The sequence below is a fragment of the Ischnura elegans genome, chromosome 12 (assembly GCF_921293095.1).
Source record: "Ischnura elegans chromosome 12, ioIscEleg1.1, whole genome shotgun sequence".
Lineage (NCBI taxonomy): Eukaryota > Metazoa > Arthropoda > Insecta > Odonata > Coenagrionidae > Ischnura > Ischnura elegans.
The window spans coordinates 47,183,801-47,207,656 of NC_060257.1; the positions used below are offsets into that span (position 1 = coordinate 47,183,801).

The following is a 23,856-nucleotide window of genomic DNA, read 5'->3' on the forward strand; positions in this document are numbered from 1 at the left end:
AAGAATTACCAGAGAGCAGGGGATTTACAGCATGCATATGATCAAAGGAAAAATAGACAGTCAATGCCTTTTGATGTATTGAAACTGCTTGCTTTATTTAGACTAAAGAGCACCTCATACTCAGGCATCTCACTTATTTATACAGACAGTGGATACTTTGTTATATCTTAACTACTTTAATTAGAGAGCTGCATTCATTCACACTTTGAATTAAATAGTATAATAGGCAGAGGGGCTCTCATAATCATGGAATTAATAGCATAGTCTGTTCCATTTGTGACATGTAAACAACAAAATCAACGGTAATGAAAGCCTCGTTCAGCCCAATTTTTATTTCTCAGCACAAATTTTTTTAAAGGTACCATTAATAAAGAATTAGGAAAACAGTACACACATGCACATTTCATAAATCCAATACGTATTGCAGTGGAAAGGGTGAGGTGAACCTAGGAGGATGAGGGTACATCTAATACTCCTATCATTTCTAAGAAAGTAAAGGAATGTAATCGAGAACCCTTTTTGGAAAATAGTAGATTTTCCACTGCTACTGCAAGTATTTAACATGGACACATGATTAATCCATGTAGGGTACATATTTTGGCTATAGTTGGTACCTTTTCAGGCTAAGTCACAAAAAAACTTCCATACTTCTGTATTTCACTAACCTGCAAATTCAATTTTAACCACAGATCTTATCAGCCCCTACACAAGACACCAACTACAGCAACCAATCAGAAAGAGATTTTCACCATAGCTGTGGTATCCATAACTTAATATTTCTGTTCCACACACACTGTTAATAGTGCAAATCATTTTATCTCTTAGCACAACCTTATATGTACACTGTGAAGTGCTAAAGAAGTATACAGGGAGGGCAGAACACAGTACCCTTTCTTTACTCTTCTCATCTACACTCCACCAAACCAGTAGAAAGGCAATTATTTTCATTAAGGCTGACCTCCGTGTAATTATGATAATCATTATTTTCCTCCTCACCTGTAACTCTTTTCATGAATGTAAAAATTATCACCACTATGCCAACAATGTTTAGGCAAACTCAAAAAGCTTTCCTGGATTCAAAGTAGTGACACAGACACAACTGCCCACCCTGAATTCAGTTCTGAATTGCTCCATCTAGTCTTCCTCTTTTACATGTAAACAAGAGTATGAAAAGACCTTGGCTGAAATTCCAAATTTACATCACCATAGCGGTCATCTGTAATGGAAACAGCAGCACTGGAGTCTTTCCTGAAAAATATTAATAATATTTCAGTTATTGAAAACTTTCACTCAATTCACCATATTTTGAAGTGAATAATGCAGGGATAACACTACAGAGGAAATTACGAGCCGAATTTTGTATATGTATGTAATTAGCCCCTATCCACATAATCTGTATTGCTATAAGTAAATATGCCATTATAATTGAGCATATTTCAGAGCAGAAATTAGCTCAAACTTAATGAGAATTATTTTATCTTTGAATCCAAAGCTCAAAGCAGCAAAACAGAAATTTAATTTTTCACAACAACACTTTAATTGAATTTTCGCACTAAATTTAGAATTTGAACAATAATTACAAAAGTTTTAGCAAAAGGGAAATTATTTTCAGTAACATTATTTCAATACTATAGCATAATGAATGGGATGGATAATAGGGTCAACAACACCAAGCAATAATTGAGCTAATACAGCACAAATAATAATCATTAGTACTTACGGATTATATATAACCACTGTGATTCCTCCATCAGGTCTCTGGAACGCCACACCATTTAAATAATGCTCTCCTTCAGTTATGTTGAGACCAATGCGCACAGATCCTTCAGGGATAAATTTTGAAAAATGACCAATGGCATAGAACATTGGCTGCTTGTAAAATTCATCTCCAGTGGCATTGACAATAATGGGTGAATCCACGTAATTTTTGGCCCAATTTGGTCCTCCTCTAGGGTTTAACGCCAAATTCCAGTCAATCCAGCCAACAACCCAATGCTGTAAGTCCTACTTCAAGTAAAATAAAGACTATTATGTAATAGTGAGAACCTAAAAGAAAGGGAAATAGCAATTTTCCACTTTTAATGGTCCCTTATTTGAGACACCTGGTCTCAATAAACTGTATGATTCTCAAGTCTATCAACATCACTCTTGAGCATGGTGCATATAGAAGAGGAGAAGGATGACATAGAGAAAATCTTTCAACAAAAAATTATTTCAGGATGGATAGTTTCAGGCGTGACTTCATTAAATTGCTTCATTTTGAATCAAAAAACCTTGTAGATTTCATGCAGATGTTAAATCTACAAGGTTATTTGATTCAACATAATTTCAGGAGTTTTATTTGTCTCTTGTGGTTTCACTCCTGTAGCAGCTAATGCTGGTGGTCAGAAGCAGTAACAGATACAGAAAAAACTTGGTATCTTGAGCTACCTTTACTTTTATAGCAAGGACAAATAATTAAGTCACATGCAAAGTTTAGGGCAATTTATTTAAATTGATAATACACATATACAAGACAATACCATCTTATGATATAAAAAAGGTACGATTGTGGTTCTGCAATGTTAGGCAATGCAGGCAGACCCGCAAGGGGGGGCACGTGCCCCCCATATGTATCTGCCTCTGGTCAGAGGGTCTTAGAAGGAGGTGCATTCAGTTGGGGAGGATATGGACCGTGATGAAGGAGGATAATTTTCAATTGCTCACACGTAATGTGTTATGGTGAGGGTGAAGGTGTGGAATGGGACCATGGTAACCTAGTGGGTAGAGCACTTGGTTACGCACCGAAAGGTCTCCGGTTCAAAATCCATGTAAATCCTTCCGACATCCCCTCACAAAATCCTCAAAGAGGTAGACGGCACAGGGAAAGGAACTGACCCCCATACCCTGAATGCATGAAAATCACAAGTGACCCCAGAGTGAGCTCTAGCCTCACCCATACAAGCCAACCTCCTGGTAGAATCAATGAGTAAGGGGATGAGGAAGGGTTATGTTCATTTACAGAGAGATTTCCAGAAGCAGAAGTTTAAAGTCCAGGAGTTGAAGGGATCTACAGTGGAAAGATAAGGAGGAAGGATGAATCGGTTCCCAAATTTTTTCGGTTCTCGGTACCGGTCCGGTTCTCCCCCAACGGTTCTCGGTTCCAGATACTCGGTTCCAAGTAACAACTCTTATTATCTGAATTATTAACAAATTTAAATGAACAACAGCATGAATTGAATGAAAACAATTTCACTGAAGATGTAAATTAGCAAGAACACTCTTTTAAAAAATGTAGGATCGTCTCCATAATTTTATTTGCCAAGCAAAAAAGTTTGATTAACACATTGTTAAAGAATGCATGATCGATCAATATGTCACATTACATCAGGCAGCCACTGGTTCTATCTCCAGGATTCAACATTTTTACCCTATCTGGGTCTAATAGATTCTTTTTTTTGGCAAAAATATTGCCATGAACAGGCGTTCACTGAAAACAGAAGTGGTCGATGTTGATTTTGAAGGGCCACGCAGAATATGCTTGGAGCACAGTATACATACTGCATATCATCAGCATCAATAGGGAAACTCCCTCAACTTCTGAGGACATCATCAGTTAATTTGTTGTAACTTGTGAGTCAGTTCAAAATATATTCTCTATTTTGCAATGTAGCTTCAATTTTTACTGAAATTGACAACTTACTTGCATGTTTCACTGTCACAGTTGTTATAATCTCAGCAATAAACTGCGACATGCCTGTACAGCGACACCGTGGATAAACTGGTCGGCCGTGAGTTAAGGCAAAATTGTAATGCGGTGTTGCATTCTGTAGGATAACCACACCTATCGATGCCTAGCATAGGTTTATCATCTGACGAACAAAGTCTTAAGATTAGTTGATAAACCTATGCTATTTGAAAAAGTTCCAATTGAAACGCATCTTGCTCGTATGTTGAAGAATTACTGTATATGTTCATGATTCAATCGTAAGATCACTTTCAGATGAAACGATTTTCTGCCAGTCGCAGTTCACGGCATGGCACACTTGTCTACCGTCATCTCGTCTGAAAGATGCCTGAATTTCACGTGAATTGCTACCGACAAAAAGGCATTTTGTCTGAAAGCAGATTCAAGGTAGCATTGTCTGTATTTCACGCCGTAGATGGCACATCGCCAGGCCAAATGGGCACCGTTTGAAAGCGGCCACAGCTATGGAAATGTTACAATGTTGGCAAGAGCGACAAACTGATGAACCCTTAAATGCTTGAGTTAGTGAGCAACTCTCAAAAGAAAAAAAACATGGAAGCCATGCAATTGGAAAGTAATATATGCGTTCTTTAATCTCTTTTCACTTTTTTTTGCCTTAAATACGCTGCAGACCATTTCAGCTTTGGGCTTTCAAATCCTTGCGACTGCTCCAAGCTGGTTCCAAAGTACCGACTTCATGCGACCGGTTCTTGATACTGGTTCCACAGCCAAGAACCGGCAGTACCAAGAACCATGAACCGGAACTGACCCATCTCTAATAAGGAGATTAGTGGTGAATGGAGGGGGAAGGTATTGTCACTGAACAATAGAATGTTTTATTTACCCAATGAATCATTTCTAATTGCTATAGAGAATCCAGCTGGAATACATCCTAACCCACCAACAAAGCTTCCCCCACCTCCTCCATTCCACAAAATAATTCCATCACACGGTTTTTCTCATCTCACCCCACTCCTTTCCCTGATTATATACCATGCACAAGACATGTTTTTACCAGACCTCGCTATGATTAGTCGTCAAACATTTAAGGTTGAAAAGAAGTGGAAAATTACGATTTCCATCACAAATAGATAATGAAACATTTCCAAATCAACCTAAGTACTTAAACTTACTTAAAGGAAATGTTAACATTATGGTTAAATCAGGGATCAACTACATTGTGGAACATGAAATGAGCATAAATAAGAGGGAATAAAGTTTGAGACAATAAGTATTTGATTCCAGTTATTTTTCCAACAAAATCATTAGATATGCACCAATATCTTTATGGTTAATATTAACAACTTAATTCATAATTATATATTTGTTCTTTCCCACCAAATTTTAATATGTACAACTTGTTTCACTGTTAAGCTCCTTATGCTGTTTAGCAGTGAAACATGTTAGTAGAAAAGTATCAATATCTAATTACCAATTTACTTCCACAAAGTGAAGCCTAACATATATAAACAATAATCAACAGCAAAAAGAACTGAAGAGGCATTACTACCAAGCAGTTTTCATGAGCCTGAAACCAGAGCTTGAACATCAGATCCTACTAATCAAAAGGTTTGCGTAAGTCTAGCAAGAATAACACAACCTTGGCATTAAACTTCAATATTATAAAGGAAAAGCATAAGTACATATGCCTTCACCTAACACGCACTGGTTCAAATGTTTATCTAATAAGAGTAGTTCAAAATTTTTTTGAATGTGCTGCTACATATTCCATGAACACAATTATTTTGAATTTTATGTTCACAATAAACATGCAAGTTACTCCAACCAAATTTGTGAACTTTGATTTTTTTTTGCTATATGGTATAATACTTATGAGCCATGCATCTTCACAACATTAATAGAATTTGAAATGATTTTATTGAATACGTAAGCACAAGAAAATAACCTAACCTCAACTATGTCTTTCATGTACTGCTCTCCTCGACTCCATGATCCCAGCAATACCTTTTGGAAATCCCATGGTTTGTCACCTCAAAAAACAAGTATAAAGAGGAAGGCTATCATTTATGTAGGGTAAAAAATGAACAAAAAAGCGTCATAATACCAAAAGTATGTTCTAATTCTTGCACATCAATGTGACATTGCAGTAAAATTTTTTTGTAGTATAAACCATGGAAAAAGAATATTTCCACAACTTAAAAAAATACTTCATCCCAAGTTTACAGACCAAGAGAAAATCAATGAACGATTCATGAAAAATTATTACATCAAAACTAAATGATTTCACTTGGCACTCACGTTTTTAAAAAGAAAATTACTTTTACATACATTGTCTACTGCAATGATAATTAAAAAAGGAGTTATCCTGCACTTTACAACCAAGCCACCACTTCAAGAATTTGTAGATTAAAAACTTGTCATATGAGTAACCCAAAATATTGTCACCAGCTTATCTCAAATTTTACAATTTATAATTCAAAATTTTTACCCCTACCCTATTTGTTTGCAATCCATAGTTACATCTTCTCAGCCTTCTAATGTAAGGATCACACCATCTGAATATTCACCAGGGATTGCGGGTATCTTAAAATGGCTGAGGGATTCTCAATGATGTTTCATTGTTTAGATGCCATTTTATGCTAAATATGTTTATGGTTGACACGTTCAACTTAGGCCAATATAGATGTACCATTCTTTAAATATGTTTTAGACCAGTTTCCATTTCAAGCAGCAATGAGAAAAATATTCAATTTTGAAACAACATCGCCATTAATCCTTCATTTCACAACCCCTACAGGTGATGTTGGCACTTTTGAGTGATTCTAATGGTGACCAGGAGCAACAATGGAACTCTTGAGTTTACTGACAATTTTGGGTTAAGCGTTAAACATAATATTTTGGGCCGGGGTGAATACTTTCTCCAAATAAATGGTCTTTCGAGCAAGGTTAAATGATCTCATAATTTAACCAGGGTGAAAACAAATTAGCTTAATTGTTACATATGTAATATCAATTAAAGTATTCTTACCAATACTAGCTTCAGTAGCCAAAATGAACTTTTTCGGGTGGGCATAATGGGTAGCATCAAGAGCTGAAGCAGGAACTAGATTATCCCAGTACCAGTGAACACCAATTCCATCAATATAACGTTCAGCATTTGCATCACTCATTACCTGTATGGATGAATTTCAGAACAAGTACTACACATAATCACTATGATTCAGTAATATGTTGATTCCAAAAAACATCAAAATGATGGTCACATATCTGGCTATATAATCGTAGCTTTAATTTATGGCTTTACTTTGAGTCAAACATATCTTAATACAATGACTTGGTGTAGCCATTCTTTGCAATCTATAGTAACATCTTTCATTTTGTACTCATTTCTGCATGTCAAATATTCTCCAAGGTTCAGATCACCTTTTTTTAAATCCTCTCAGCACATACCAATAGAACAAGGTGTTCAATCAGGATAAATTTATGCAATGACACCAATGCATACATTCACTTAGAATCCAATCTATGGCAATTTAGGAATATTGTAAGAAGAGTCTACTGCATCAATGCATGGATAAAACATGGCTCATCAAAAAAATTTTTGCATAGTCAAGAATTAAGTTGAAGAACTTACAATATTTACCCACCACGGAAGCATAAACCTCTGATCATCAAGCAATATTAACTTAGTGTTGTTATGCTGAGATGCGGCCATTGATGGCCCTAAGTTCTTTGATATCCATTCTCTCTGATCTCTTGGAGTCCAGCCCATAGAGTTGAAACGATTGATAGGTATGATGCCATTAATAGGTTCATTGCCAGTCGTGATTCCCCAGAATTTGAGGCCATTTTCTTTGTATTCATTCAGGAACCTGAAACAAGTAAATGGTCCTTACTGATAGCAATATTCCTTGAGGAAGTACATATACAGGTGAGCAGACAACCTATGTACCCTCCAACTCAGATTAGATTAAGGTCATTGTTGGAGAAGTTGATCACAATTTTTTGGAATGACAATGGATTATGCAATGCTTCTCGACAAAATGGAAGTTCATGGAGGTATATCTTAGAGAATTCAATGGCATAAAATGCACATGGAAAGCGAAAGCAAGGTAAACAGAGCACTGCAACGTAATATACACTTTTCTATCAAAATATACAAAAATAACACTGAAGTAACAGTAGACCCATAAGCATTTGATCCATAAATAAGACCCTGAGTAATGATAAGATGGTCATAATTAAGTTTAAAGCATAAAAAAATAGTTTAATATATACTAATGTACCATATGTAGACGTGGCAGTTGTGGCCAAGCAGGGAGAATTATACTTCAGCATTCGCACAGTGTGCAAAATGTTGAGCAGAAGGCATTTAAACTGTTACATTAGCTCTGAAACATACCAAATAGGACAAATGCTTAGGCTCTTACCTTTTGCTCGAAGCAAATGCTTATGTTCCAAGCTTATGCTCATGTGCATTATATTAACTATTATTCATCCGACCTAATAGTACGCATTATCTTTTTCTGATTTTTTTGGAAATAATTTTTCTACTAAATTCATGGGCCAAATAACAAGGTGTGAGTCTTTAACTGTGGCACATGGTGCATGAGAAGATATAGTACTCTTTTGTTCTCAACTGAAAAACTCCTTCCTCTTCTCCTTCCACCAATTACTTATCCTCATCTATACATGATGATGGAATCGATACCTCCACTGCAAAAATGCTCAACAATCGCCCATCGAATCAAATCTGCACATTTAGTAGCCCAACAACAGGAATCCACTCAGCAGGCAGTGTCCGGAGCATAAACGCTCATCTCCTATTCTCAGGTGCGGATCCAGGATTTCTTTCTGAGGGAGGGGCACAAGGATATCTTGTAATACAAAATGAACCCAATGATAATGGGACCGTATAAAAAATCTTGCATATTTTTTAAGGGTCCGGGGGGGCACGAGCCTCCGTGCCCCCCCTAGGTCCACCAATGCCTATTCTCCAAGCTTGGAGGTGAGCGTTTATGCTCCGGACACTGCCAGCTGAGTGGATTCATATTGTTGGGCAACTAGATTAGCGGATTTAATATGGTGGGCGATTGTTGTGAGTTTTTGCAGTGGAGGTATCGAAATGTCTACCATACAATCCTTAAAATCTTTAACAAAAAGCACCTATTATGCAAAGTCAACCAAGGGGATTCAAATATACGTAGATGTTATACAAAAATATGTAAATGAAAAATTCCCTCACCTTATCATGTAGTCAGCCCACACTTGGAAAAACTCATATTTCAGAAAGCCAAATCCTGAAAAGTCATTATTAGTCTTCATCCAAGGAGGAGCCGTCCATGCAGTGCCAATTAATTTGATCTCCTTTTGGCTCATACGCATTGCCATCTTTATGAGAGGTATCTGGAAATATGAAAACCAATTACAACTAGGTATTAAACCTTTCAGTGCATTCAAAATTTCTATGATTTCAAAAGGAAAGGTGACAAGTTTTCATGTAAATTAGAGAATTTTTAATGGCAATAATGTGAAATAATTCCATACTGAATGTTTAAATGTCCACATATTTAACTATACAATCTATTCATTAAAATTTTGTTATTTTTTTTACTTTTGAGTAGAGTGAAAAAATAATTGTCCATTTAATTGCTGTTGACCCTTAAATTTGGGGCTGCCATTTACGATACTATAATCTATTCACTTTATGTTCGCGGGTGAGCTTCTGCGAGAGCCCAGACACTCTCGGTAGACTTTACTGATGGGATAGGGGTAGTACTGAGAGAGAGAGGAGGAGTAAACTTAACATTGCCACATGTACATAGCACCCCTAGTTTGTCACTGAAAACCTGTGAGTCATGTGTCATTTTGGACCCGGTGCCAAGACAATATATGTACATAGCTACTCATTTGGAAGGTATTTGGGATAATCCTTTCACAGATGCCCATGACATTGTCAGCTACCATGCTAAATGAGGCAGCATTGGTGAAAGCATGGGCGCAGCTAGGAATTAAGACTGGTGGGGTTTAGGTGCAACTAATACCGGGGTGTGTGGGGGTATCCCACCAGGATAAGCAGTGGGAAGTAAGATTAATAAATTTTGGAATTATAAGATAAACGGTTCAAAATACTGAGTTTTACGGCTTTCTGAGGGATATTTTATTTATCCTTACACTATTCTACTAGTAATATCAATCCAAATAAGTAAAATGGATTAAACTTAAAAATTTCTCTGAGCTCTGGGGGGTGAGGGAGGTTTTATCCCCCAAAACCCCCCCATGGGTGAAAGGCATACTTACATGTATACAACAAGAACGCGTGAGGTTTGGCAACAATGATCCACGAGCAGATTCACGATGCTACCTCAACAAAGGTCGCAGAGTGGCTGACTGAGGCCATGCCTGCTGTTTGCTGATTGGCAAAGGGAAAGTCACGTGTCAAGAAACTTTCCCTCCATTAACCCAATACTTGCTTTAACCACACCAGCTCACCCTCAAAGATAAAATGAACTGAGAATAGACTTGAGGAGAGAATGTTTTGGCATTCCTAAAAGCATCTAGGGCATTTTAGGGTTAATTCTAGAATGACAACATCCTCACTCATAGACTATATCAACAAAAAAAAATATTTCTGATAATATACAAAGCAAAAAATGACTTTAATTTTGAATTTCATTCTTAGATAGCTTATGATTTTAATCATCTTTACCAATATGCTAACTAATAGATTACTTCATCTAAATACAACAATTACTAGCCATATATCCACCCTCGTACATTGCAGTATTCTGTAGTTTTTGGATAGCATGAAAGCTCTATAAAAAAATTATTTTTTTGCTATTGAACAACAGATGTTTTCTAAATGTAAAATCAAACATAACTCCTGGGTCTGACTCAGTGAAAAAAATTGATATCTAAAGAGAATGAAAATACATACTTTGTTTTTCTATACTTTCACACAGTGATTCAACCTGAACGTTGATTTGGAGAGGTGAGTGATTACATGAACCTTTTTTTTAATCTTAAATTACACAATGGATTCCACCATTCTGTGGCATAATCAAATGAGAACTTCAATGCAGCATACAGAAGGGCGTCCTTAGGCAAGGAATGAATGATGGGTTGGATGATTTCAATTGAGGTTCAACCTATTTAACAAACAGGTTTCTGAGAGCTGGGAAAAATGAAAGGTGAGGAAATGAAGGAGGAGCCTAGGCATGCACAAAGCATGGACTTTGTATGTACTGCATACACCCTTTTCCTCAAATTTCCATAATTAAGAAAAATAGATACAGAGTAAAAAATGGAATCTTACTTTGTAATTGAAATCCTCCTCGGAAAGATTAAAATGAGATAACATCACATCTCCAGCCACATCATCATAGGTGTAAGTATGAGTTGAGAAGTCAGATCCACCAATGGGTACTCGCCCCATCCCATATTCAATTCCATCTTGTGAGAAATATGATCTATCGAAAGTCATTAATTTATCATATTAAGTACAAGCTCTTCAATGTCTCAATACTTGAAAATTCAAAAACAGATATAGAAGCCAAATCTTACATTTCCTTGTAAGAAGAAATTCTTACCCGATAATATGTATATCCTTGCACATAAAATGAAGCTCACACTTTTCACATCAAGTGAGACCATAGTTTATCTCTGTATGAAAATGGTTTAAAAGAAGATTTTCACATTGAAATGCTATGCCCTGACAGTAGTGTGAAGACATGGCTTCATATAAAATGGCAAGGAATTGCGCGAATACATGAACAAAATTAGAACGGGTTATTTTGCCATCTCTAGTCCACACATTCTCGCATGTGTTCTAGTAATTCACTACTTAAAACGACGCAATTTTGACTGTGCCTTCATACACAGGTCAGATTGTGCAAGTATGTGCCCTGTGTATAACGGCCTTTAGACAATTTAGTACCAAGACTCACAGAAATACATTTCCTAAGGACAATTCCTGCAGCTTGGAAGAAATCAAAGTCTCAAAGAAGGTGTGCAGTTTGTGCCTAATATGGGAAATGAAGAGACAGCGTGTACTGATGTGAAAATGTGCAGTGGGCTTATGTTTGGATTGCTTCAAATCATGTCACACAAAGCAGAATTACTAAGGTAAAATCATTTGAATATTCACATATTGATGTTTGAAACATTAGCACGTGATTACCTGTATGAAATGATATGGTAACAATAGAACAAAGCCAGAGAAATGGGCGAAGTGATAACTTTTCAAGTAGGCGAAACGGGTAATCCTATTGAAAGCATCCAATCTGTTATGAAATTTTCAACCCCAAATACTTAAAATACATCATATAATTGTATTTTTTTAATGCATGGAATATTAGAGATCTCGCAGCTTATTCGAAACCAAATTTAAATCTTTGAAAACTAAAAATTTATTCATTATTTTGAAATCTCGTGCTATGATCATAGTACTAAATACATAAAACAACAAATATTTATTCAAATCGCTTGAAAAATTATTATATAGTAGTGCATTATATTACGCAAGTTTACAAAAGTTTTCAACGATACTGATCGTACATTATGAAAGTTATAATTTCTTGAATGATTGTATGCCAAAAAGGCGAAGCCATTGGAATCTCCTCTGGCCGCTGGGATGGGATTTCATTAAATGCCCGCCGTGCTTGAGGGGTTAACTTATAAGCAACACCAATCTGGACTAGATATAGTTATTGCCACTTTTTTTGCACTTAAAAATTGCTTACCTCATTCCGTCCCTCCACCCCATTCTACCCCAGGTTCCCCTATTTGGAAAATTTTACAATCCTGGAAATGGTAATTGCTTTCCTCAGTTATTCAACAATTCTTGATATTTAATAATAATTCATTCTACATGGACAGTAACAGAGGCTGGAGTTACCACAATGCATTCAGTGGTGGTCTGGCCAGGTCGGCTGGTTGGCAATAGGGTGGTTTCCTATTATTTTTTTATTGCCCAAATCGAAAGATTATTACTCCTGGAGTACGTATTTCACGCTTTTAGATTTTTAAATGACGATATCTATTTTTCGCGATTAAATGAAAAGTGAAAATTTTCAAGCGCACGAAAACGCGACGCTCAAGTATGAATGCTGGGAAATATCTCCGTACGTCGTATTTCTGGTTCCCCCTCCCGCCTTGTGAGGTGACCTTGATCGAGGCTCTGAGCACTGATAGGACGCAGGATGCTAGCGGGTAGCTGAGTACCTTGCTGGCAGGTAGCGCTTGGCTTAAAAAATGTTTATTAATACCTTATCAAACGAAGAAAACTTTCCGACCTTAGCCAGTTTTAATAGGTGATTATTAAGACATGTTTCCCTGAGCTCTGTGCCTCATGCATGCATTGGTAACTTCAGACGATGTATAACTCCTATCCTCTCGCGTAGAAACTAGGTCCCTGTGACGTCACGTGGAGTGGAATCGCATGGGTGCCAATCTGCCCTTTTTCAAATGAGGATAGAATTTGACCCTTGCCATTCGTCTAAACCGGTATTTCAAAAACCAAATAATTTGTGTATTATGAATACACTAATGGTGGGTAACGAATGGCAATCAATGCCTTTCGTTTTCTTTGATGAAGGAAACTACCCTATTGCCAAGGGCCCCAAGATTAGGGGGCCCCCACAACACTCGCATCTGTGATGAAGTACATATGAAAGGTGTAATGAAAAACGACTCAGATTACTTGCACTGATTTTTTTGCAATTATAAAATCTAAATAGCCATTAGTTGTCTTATTTGCAACTAACCCAGTGTAAAAAGATATTTTTTTTTAAATAAAATAAAGGTGCCAAAAGAAAAAAGAGAACCATTTTTTGAAAGGGTTATTCGAAAAGATTAGTTTAGTTTTTTTTTAATTTTTCAGTGCAATTTCAAGGAACAAAAACACTAAATATATGATAAAACCATCATACATCATTAAATTTCATAATAAGTTAAATTCTCACTTTTCATATTATTTTACTTGAAAAATTAGTATTTTTATTGACTTTTATCTAGTTTTTGAGAGCCAGAAGAGTGTCAAAATACATTTTCAGGCATGCAATTTCATAAAATTTTCCGTGGGATGACTCCCACATCCCCCTGTAAGGAGGGCCCCATTATGAGCCCCAGCAGAGGGCCCCCAGACCACCCCTGAATGCATTTCTTCTTTATACGCAAAACATTTGATTATGCATTATCTTCTTGTAAGGTGTATTACCAAGTTAGGATTCATGTAAGTACTGAGGATATGTAAGTATTATATGTACGTAAAAGTTGTAACTGCCTAAATTTAAACATCAATGTCATGGTATTGGCACAGAGTTGGGATATACAGAGAGGAAAAACGGCTGAAGGCAGTAATCAGCTCATTGCGCATTTCACCATGTTCTAAATAAGGAAACGTGGCTTGAGTTGCTATTTGGTTGCTATCGTTGCTATCATTCGTGCTTAGCGTGGAGTGTTGTCGCACACATTTTTTTTTATTCCTCCACTCTTCAATGCTTTCACGTAGTGTGCTAGTGTTTTAAAGAACCGTGGAAAATGAAGGAAGTGGAAAATAAGACGAGAAGAAAAGGTTTTGGTTGGTGTTCAGCCAGTCACTGCAAAAACAATGGGGCATGACGGAAGCAAAGTTGAGTTTCTTCAGTTTCCCTAAAGACCCTGTGAGGTAAGTAATTTCATATTTTTTCTGAGTTACATTGCTGATCGAAGAAACTAAACTTATACTCGAGTATTATTTTGCATGCGAAATGAAATTGTCGAAAAAGTTTAATAAGAACTTGTGGTGTTGGCGCAGGTCCAAGGAATGGGTGATTCAATGTCGTCGGTCGGATTTAGAAAACAAGACTATCAGTTATCTACAAAATAACTGCCGGATTTGTGCGTGGGATTTGGCATTCCTTTCTCTACCTTTATTAATAAAGAAATAATTAGGCTACTTTGAATTTTAAAACCTCTTTTTTCGGTGGATGGTAAGTCGTTAGCACTATTTGGTTTGAATTTACAGCATAATTTTACTTATTTTCAATATGGCCACCATGCGATGTTTCATTACAGAGAAACCTATGGTACATCCACCTAATGTCCTCTGTATAAATCTACTCTGTGGTATTGGTATGCCACTTGGAGGTGACCAAGAGCTTAGGCCATTTGTACCATAGAGAAATGAGTAAGGATGAAGAGAAACCTGCTACCTGCATTAGCCTGCTCTTAATGAAAGGCATCAAGGGTGCCATGGCTTAGCATCCATTCCCTTCATAATAATCCCTTCTTCTCTCATTCCATATAACTGTTTCAATTTCATTAATTATCTTATCCATTTCATCTTATCTTTCACATCTTATACCCAGGATTAATCATCACTGCAAATCTTTTTTTTTATATTATTGAGGAGCACATAATTTTCCAGAAGAGACCATTCTAGAAAAGTACATCACAGAGAAGAGTGGTAGTTCCAGAGTAAATTCCCATAGAACCTCATGATATGGTAACTAAAGCTGTGTGATTATTTTCGTTGAAGGATTTTTTGAAAACAAATTAAGAATCGAAAAGTTTCACTGCAGTGAATGTATACTGTATCATTCATATTATTGTCATGAATCATGTACATATATTATTTTCAATAAAAATAATTGATAACTTCAAACAAAATTTTCCTAAGATACTTTCATCGGATATTGGTTTATTCCCACAGAAGAATTCATCAAATACAAAATGCAATTCTCTTCTTCCTCACATAAATAGGTTTCAAGGTTATGCAAACAAGTGGAATATGTAATGATTATGCAAACAAGTGGAATATGTAATGATTATGCAAACAAGAGGAATATGTAATGAATAAATGAGGAAGCAATGGGAGGACGTGGGGAGAGGTGTGTGGGAGAAGAACATGAATTATAGCCATGAATTCTTCCTCCTCAGAAACCATTACATTTGATAGACACAGAACAGCTAATAGATACTCTCCTCCCCCACAGTGAATTGGATCAAGAAGTATAAGTATTATCAAAAGAATTACATCACATTTATATCAATAATCCAATTTGAAAATCATGAAAAACAATTGAAATATCCTTGGAAAGAAGCATCTACTGTGCATATATGTGCATATATGCACAGTAGATGAGGATAGTAAAGGACTTATAAGGGTAGTAAAATTCATAACTCTAAGTAGTAACACTGAAAATAAGTGAATGCCAAATTATTTTGGGACATATCTGAGCCAGCTTCAAACACATGTTCAAAAGACATATCAATTAACTTTAACTAATCAACTTTTAAAAGTCGTATTTTATGACAAAAATTCTTCAAAATATCATTAACTCTAATAAAGATATAATTAATGATGAGAGTAGAGCCTAAAAGCTGAAATGCAAGGACTGTGACATATCTAAGTATATTTAGGCCAAAAGGGATAATTCAAAGTGAAACTGAAGCTACAAAGCTGATTTTAGAAGTCTTGGCGGTGCTGCCTTCCGGCAGTGCCGCGTTGCGAGTCGAACGCCCGCCACACTGATATTCTGTTAAGAGTAACATCAATCATTTTATGAAAAATTTGTGAGACATCCCATGCTTAAGCCATTGATAAATACCTTATTAACAAATTTTGTACACTGTCACTCAAAGACATGATGTTTATTCCTGCAGAATCAGTGAAAGCACCACCAAATCCAAGAATGGTCTGATATGCACATTTTCTATCAACTGCAATACGGATTCCTGAAAATATTTGGTTTCAGTAGTTAGTTTTCCATAAAAATGTGTTGTTAAAAAATTTCTTGTTGAGTTGAAAAAGAGTCGTAAGGACACACAAATGCATGCAACTCTAACTATCGTTGCCTTTAAGTGCAATGGATATGTATATAAATGCTAGAGACCTAGTCAGCCCACAGTTAGTATAATTAGTAAATCTGCGTAACACCTCAACCAGAAGTTGCCACAAATTATTATAATTAATCAGTTTCCCAATCACCACCACAACAAACTTATCTTACTCCAAGCATCAACTGAATATGAGCAAAAGAAGTCAGCATTAGTAATAACTTAACAATTATATGAAGTACAGTCTTATTTGGAATGAAATTTTTTCCAGGACACCATAAATTCCTTAAGTCTTGTCTGCAAAACGCTTGGTTGGATAGGTAAACTGAGAAAAGCTTTATTCAAGCGTGTGTTATATGAGGTATCAAAAATAACATTTCAAGCTTGGCGCAGGATCACACGAAACAAATGATATGCGAAATAGCTCCTGTTGACCTTTCCTGAAATTTTTGAAATCCAAATTTACACATGGCACTGCGAAAAAAATTTGAGCGACACTAAACCTCCCGAAACTCTCTACTTTCCGTGATACACCAGTTTTTAAATACATCCTAGACGATACTATTGATGATAGTTTATTCTGTCGATTCTTTAATGCCACAACGATACACGTGAAAGCAACTTACTGTTTCGTGAGTAGTTATTCCGATTGAATTCACCACCGGTTCTCGTCAGCCTGTCCCCAATTTTACTAGACGAGTACAATATATATTTTGCCGACTCCAGGGGGGGGATGGGGCCAACTTCGTCGCAAAATTGAGAATTGCAAACACACACTGTTCCTCCGTTGCCATAATCCTTGTGAACGCAGGAATCACTGCCTTTCACTGAGGAATGAACTTGTATTTATCGTTAGCAATATAAATATTGCATGGGATGAAACATCACATTCACAAAGATCTTTACCATTGCAGAAAAGAAGAAGCAATATGCAGATTCGGAGACATCTTATCACCATTTCGATAACAACAAATTATGAAATGCCAGCCTTACGATTTTAGAGTTGATGTTTCCCTGACAATAATGGGCAAGAAAACGACCACTATACACCTACACATGGACAAGGACGACGATAGTAGAAGTGAATTCAGAGAAGTAAATATCGTTCGCAGTAGACGCTAGCCAACGGAGAAAGGTCTCACCATGAACATACGTCACACACACAATAACAGGTTGACGTCAGAGCTCAAGGTGCTCCGCTAACGCCTAACGGGCTATCTCCGCCAGTGGTGTGGGTAATACGCAGGGTGGCAGCTTTACAAATCTACTCACGCTACTCACGATCCCACTCGAAGGTTATCAGGGTTTCGCTGAAAGGGCCGTTACGCGGTTACGCCGCGAACGGCCTCTTATGCTTACGCAAGGAAGCGCTTTTAGATGAGGTTCAACGAGGTTCCACACACAACGGAACATTTCGCTGGTCCTCGAACCGAGGCTGTGGCTGTAGCGAGCGGTGGGAGAGGTTTCAAATTCCTCCAGATACTTGGGAGATCCCCCTACTCCAAATTAACACCCCTTCGAATTTGTATTCTGACTGCGGCCTTCCCTCGAATTACATAAAAATGTGTGAGACGTTTCGCCTAGTATGGAAACGGTGCCGCCTCGAATCATTTGCGGGTAGGGGCAGTGTTCTTTTACCTCCTCTTCCCCTTAAAGAACGTCGAGAATATTTTTTTGGGGACAGAAAGGAGGGGACGAAGGGAAAACTAACCCAATTCCTCTGGGGGGGGGACTATGCCTCCCAGTGATTCTTAACTCAGGCTAGCCTTAAGCAGGGGTCCAGGAATCAAGGCTAGGGGGGGTTTATGGTGCAACTGATACTGGGGTGTCTAGGGTATGGAATACCCACCAGGGTAAGCAGGAGGTGCTGTGGGGGCCCTCCCCCAGAAAAATTTTAGGATAAATAGTGAGTTTTACGGCTTTCTAAGGGATATTTTATAAATTCTCTGAGCTCTGGGGGGGGGGGGGATTTCATCCCTCAAAACCCCCCTCACTGCACCATTGGCCTTAAGGTCACAATTTATTCCAATCCACAGTAAAACCTTGATCAGTGGCAGACCTAGAGAGGGGCTTGGGGTGGGGGGTTCAGCCCTCCCCTTTGATATCCAATTAACACTGGATAAAAATGGTAATTTCTTTTGAAACCCCACTACTGCTGGGAGAATACCTCCCACTCCCCCTTCTAGCCTCCCCTCCTTTTTCCTATCCTGGATCAGCCACTGACCATGATTATCCATAAAGTTATAAAAAATGGATGGTTTATCTCTATTTTTACAATAACACACTATCCACAAAATATTTATAAAAATTTTTTCTATGACCCATTTCAGCTGATACACCATTATCAAATATAGAAAACAGGACAAAAATAAACAAATGGGATGAAACTTCAAGACAAGGATGAAGGAACACAAGGCATAATGGAAGAACAAGGATGATACATCAGCTTTCGCCCCGCACCTCTTGGGAATGGGTCACCAAAGCAGTTTCGATCCAGAAATACTCCATTTTACCAGAAAAGGAAAGAGGATAGATGCCCTCGAAATTTGGGAGAGAGCAACAAATGGAAACCTTGTTAACCTTTGACATGACCTTTCCCAAACCATTCCCCTTTTTACTCATCACCCCCACAACCCGAATGACAAACTTTGTATTTCCCCCCTTCCCTTCCAGGTATTTACCAATCCCAGCACGGAACCAACCCCACTCCATCAACAAACATAGTATGTATAAACTGTTCCCATCAAATTTTTTATATTTTGAAACAAAGTTTGTCATTCGGGTTTACAAGGTGGTGGATTTAGGATTATTTGATAATGGTGAAACAGTAGAAACCAGTCATAGAAAAATTTTTATAAATATTTTGTGGAAGTAACAAAGCATCTGTTATTGTTAACAGAGGCGCAGCTAGGAATTAAGGTTAGGGGGGGTTTTAGGCGCAATTAGACCTGGTGTGTGAGTGGTATGCCGGTAGGATAAGCGGGAGGTATGGGGGCCCTCCCCCAGAAAATTTTTTAAATAAATGGTTCAAAATGGTGAGTTTCATGGCTTTCTGAGGGATATTTTATTAATCCTTACACTCTTCTATAAGTATATTAATCAAAATATGTAAAATGGATTAAACTTAAAAGTTTCTCTCAAGCTTTGGGGGGGTTTATCCCCAAAACCCCCCTCGCTGTGACACGGGTCCTGATAACACTTTGCTAGCACCCACCATCCATAAATAAATGTAAGCAATAGTAGCGAAGGTGTGAGTTGGTGGAAATCCTTTATCGTAGGAGTTGAAGGAAAGAAAACTTGGCTTTTTCCATATGTTAATTTATTTTGTCCAGAGGTTTTCAAGGTAAGGAAAAATGTCACAAAGTTACGAAACGATGGTCGGACAAAATAAATCGCCATGTGGAAAAATCAAACATTTTATTCCTTTAATTACAATAAATTGATGCTAAATAAAGGCGATACCGTTATTCAGGGGAGCAGCTAGGAAATAAGGCTGGGGGGGTGTTCAGGTGCAACTAATACCGAGGTGTGTGGAGGTATAGTATACCCACCAGGATAAGTGGTCGGTGCGAGATTAATAAATTGCATAATTTTAAAGATAAATGGTTCAAAATGATAAGTTTTACACCTTTCAGAGGGATATTTTATTCATCCTTACACTATTCTATTAGAAATATCATTCCAATTAAGTAAAATGGATTAAACTTAAAATTTCTGTGAGCTCTGGGGGGGTTTTATCCCCCAAAACCCTCCCTCGCTTCACCGCTGATTGTTAATATGGAGCCCTTCCACCATGTACAAGCTTCAAGTTTCGATTTAATGGTTTATCTCTTTCAAAAATCCATTTGGGATTTCCCTTGGAATAGGATGGACAATCAAAGCTCTAGGTAATACACTTAAACCAGCCATGTACAAGAACCATTACTAATAAATTGAACATTCCTTAATAGTATTGCCTAAGAGAAAATTAGATAAAATAGTTCATTCAATTTTAATGGTTAGCATCAGATGGACAAGCAAGTCTCAAACCCTGGGACACCATCACAAGATTGCCATTAGCCAGGCTCAATTGAGGATTAGCTTTCCCAACTCAAGGAAGGACAAGTAGTATGGGTTTAATGGCAGTACACTGCAAAATGGGTGATACTAATATTCGCTAAGGAACATTCCTATAATAGTAGGTTAAAATGTTTGGGTGACACTGCTCTGAAATGGTTTCACCAGAATGTACCTGCAACCATATAACTTTGATAAAAAATGATTTTTCTCTCTCACTACTTTGTTCTACTAATTTGTAAATAAAAACCTAAGTTAAATTTGGTATAATTAAGTTGATGAGTTCCTAAATTAGATGAGTTGAGTAGCTCCTTTTTTTCTCAACAATGCAAGAAAAGTTAGGCCCTTACTTAAATCACACTTCAAATAGAAGATTTACCACATCTACTACAGTCGAAACATCACTTTGAATCTTGTTTAACCAATGCAGTGACAGGTCAAAGGAGTTGAGTACTTGTGTGGCTCAGTGAGTCAAATAGGAGCAGTCCAACTTGAGCCCTATTTGAAGGAACAGCACTGCAGGTCTTGGTGTGAAGACCAATGTGGGTCGAGGGTACAGCACTCGAGGGCTGCTCTGGGCAACCAACTCTATGGCTATGTCACTGGGGTTCACAATAACCACTAAAACTGAATATTAAAGTGATCTCCCCATAAGTTGAACAAATGTTTTGATGCACTTGATCCAACCCTCAATTTATTAGGAATGCTCGCTTCAGGGCAAATCCGAAAGCTCCAAAGCTCAACTAGGAATTATTCAACAATCATAACTCTGAACCCTCCCTTAGTGTTAAGCAGTGGCAGTCCGGGGTGAACGGAGGCCCTCAGCTGGGGCTCATGATGGGGCCCTCCCTTCCCATGGATTTCAGGGATCCTCCCCTGGAAAATTTTAGGAAATTGCATGCCCAGAACTACATTTTGACGCTATTCCGGCTCTTATAAATGTGATAAAAGTTAATAAAAAATAGAAATTTCATAAAAAATTCGTAAAGAGTGAGAATTCGACAGCATATAAAATTTAAATATGCATTTTGATTCAAATCAATTCAGTGAATTTGCTCCTTAAAGCTGCATTGAAATTAAAAAAAAAACTCTAAAATAACCTTGTCAAATAACCCTTACAAAAAAGCATCAGGTTCTCTTTTATCTTCTGACACCTTTCTTTTATTTATATTTTCACATAACATTTTTACACTGAAAATGTTGTAAATAAAGGAACTAATGACAAAGTAAAATTTTAAATGTTATTGCAAAAAAAACTTTGGTTCAAGTAATCTTATTTTTTCATTGCACCTTTCACATATGCTTCACGATAGACAAAAATTTAGGTGGCCCCATAAGCTCAGGGCCCTCCACTACCGCTGACCAGCCGACCTGCTAGACCGCCCCTGGCATTCAGTGAACACCCTAAAATGTATCCTCACCTTCCTCCCCAAAATAATTATCTAGCGCTGACCTTGGCATATCTTGTCTTCCAAGTGTTGCCCATGATGCCACACTCAGGGGAGTTATTTCTCTTGCTCCCAAAAACCGCAAGCTCCTCCAGTAGATGAACACTTCCTATTGATGCTCCCTTGTTGCACACAAAAAAATACACACTTCATACACAACTGACTTTGCACCTTTCCATAATCACAAGCACTTTCACTTCTAAACTTTTCTGCATTCCCACAGATTATCACTTTAAGAAAACATGTGATGTGAAGGCGGCTGGATGATGTGGAAGACAAATGGCAACAAGCTGGTGAAAGGAGATGACCTATTGCCTAGGAGGGAGATGCCTGGAGAGAGTGATTGAGGAAGCACGGGCTCTTTTAGGCCTGTAATGCCATTGATAAGGTAAGAAAACTTGAGGACATCTCAAGATGTGGTCTCAGGCAACCCCCCTGCCCTCAAGACAAGATTCCAGCATAACATTTAATAGCATTGAACGTTGACTTCTGCATTAAACTGAATTGCTATTGAGACGAATATTTTCTTCACCACAAAGCCAGAAGTTGCTTCAGAATCCCATGCAGTACACACAATTTTAACGAATGACTTTTTTTTACTTTAAAGTCAATTGATTTTATTTAGAGCAGATTTTTGCTTTCTCTGGACCTTTTTTTTGCCCATTCCATTGAAAAACTAGTTGTGCGGACACAAGGACAGAAGAAAATGGGAGGGCACAAGAGGAAGAGTATGGAAGTAGAAGGGAGGCAAGGGTATTAACAGGCCTGAAATTCAAAGAAAAGTAAATGGAACAACAGATAAAAAGGAATCCTCTGTATAAGTACCTATTAGCAGCCCAGAATATGAGATAGAAACAGACTTTTTCTCACTGACTTGCTTCCACGAATCTTAAAAGTATGAATGAATATGAAGCGACCGTGGTGGATGGCAAAGGATTTGGGTTGAACTTGGTAGAAGGAAAACGAAGCACCACAAAGTGAATGTTTCTCTGGAATAGAATGAGCAAAGAAAATTAACAGAATTATAAAAACTATGCAACATATTTATGATGTATAAATACGAGAGATGGAATGATAGAATCCTTGAATTATGGAATCTTGACTATGAATCAAGATATAATCACTTGAATTTTAGTGCTATCTTCATAGTTCAAATCAAACAATAGAAATAAACTCTTCAAAATTCATTCAAACTCTTTCATTCATCAGAAATTTCATTACCCCCTACTATCCTCAAAAACTTGCAAATCATGTTTATTACATGTGTGTGTGTCAGCTCTTGAATCAGATTTGTATTATCTAATAACAAATGGTATTTTTAAAAAACTACTCTTACTTTTGTTGCTTATTGAATGCAGTAGTTAAGTCTTTTTTCCATAATTACAACCCATAAAAGCAGGATTCAAGAGATCTGAGAAGTACCTCTACGGATTCAGACAGTTTAGATTTAGACAAATTTCATTAAAAATACTAGCTTAAAAATGTTATTTCTAAATTAATTCAGTCATGTTAGCAAACATAGCAGGAAACGATAGGATCCATGACAATTCTTTAAAAATAATTTGACAATTATCAAATGTAAACATTATTTTGAAGCAGGTATATTGCAAAATATGATGGAGTATCAGAATTGAATACAATGCATAAAAGACTTTCATTTCAAGAAAAATAACAGTGAGAGGAATTTAAAATCATACCATTAAGCTCTAAATACACTAACAGATGAAAAAATAATTTTTACTTACACAATACTTGGACTTTGGCAAATTTTTGTTTCCACTTGAGGAGTTGGTGGTGGCAATTAGTAAAGGCTAAAGAGAGTGGTTGTCCCCCAACTTTTTGATT

The 23,856-nt window shown here is 37.2% G+C and overlaps 1 protein-coding gene across 2 annotated transcripts; it reads right to left on the reverse strand.

Moving 5' to 3' along the window:
• Positions 1-68: 68 nt before the first annotated feature.
• On the reverse strand, positions 69-17,710 carry LOC124168993 (lysosomal acid glucosylceramidase). Of its 2 annotated transcripts, none has more exons than XM_046547436.1 (10): positions 17,414-17,710; positions 17,134-17,346; positions 16,279-16,405; positions 11,004-11,157; positions 8,934-9,094; positions 7,323-7,560; positions 6,717-6,861; positions 5,639-5,718; positions 1,721-2,004; positions 69-1,248 (listed from the first exon to the last, which is right to left on the reverse strand). In XM_046547436.1, the coding sequence occupies exons 1-10, from the start codon at positions 17,463-17,465 to the stop codon at positions 1,149-1,151; spliced, it is 1,554 nt and encodes a 517-aa protein (XP_046403392.1). In that variant the 5' UTR covers positions 17,466-17,710; the 3' UTR covers positions 69-1,148. The 2 variants fall into 2 exon arrangements, with proteins under 2 accessions (XP_046403392.1, XP_046403394.1); XM_046547438.1 differs by having other exon boundaries at positions 17,134-17,334; positions 17,414-17,709.
• Positions 17,711-23,856: the final 6,146 nt, after the last annotated feature.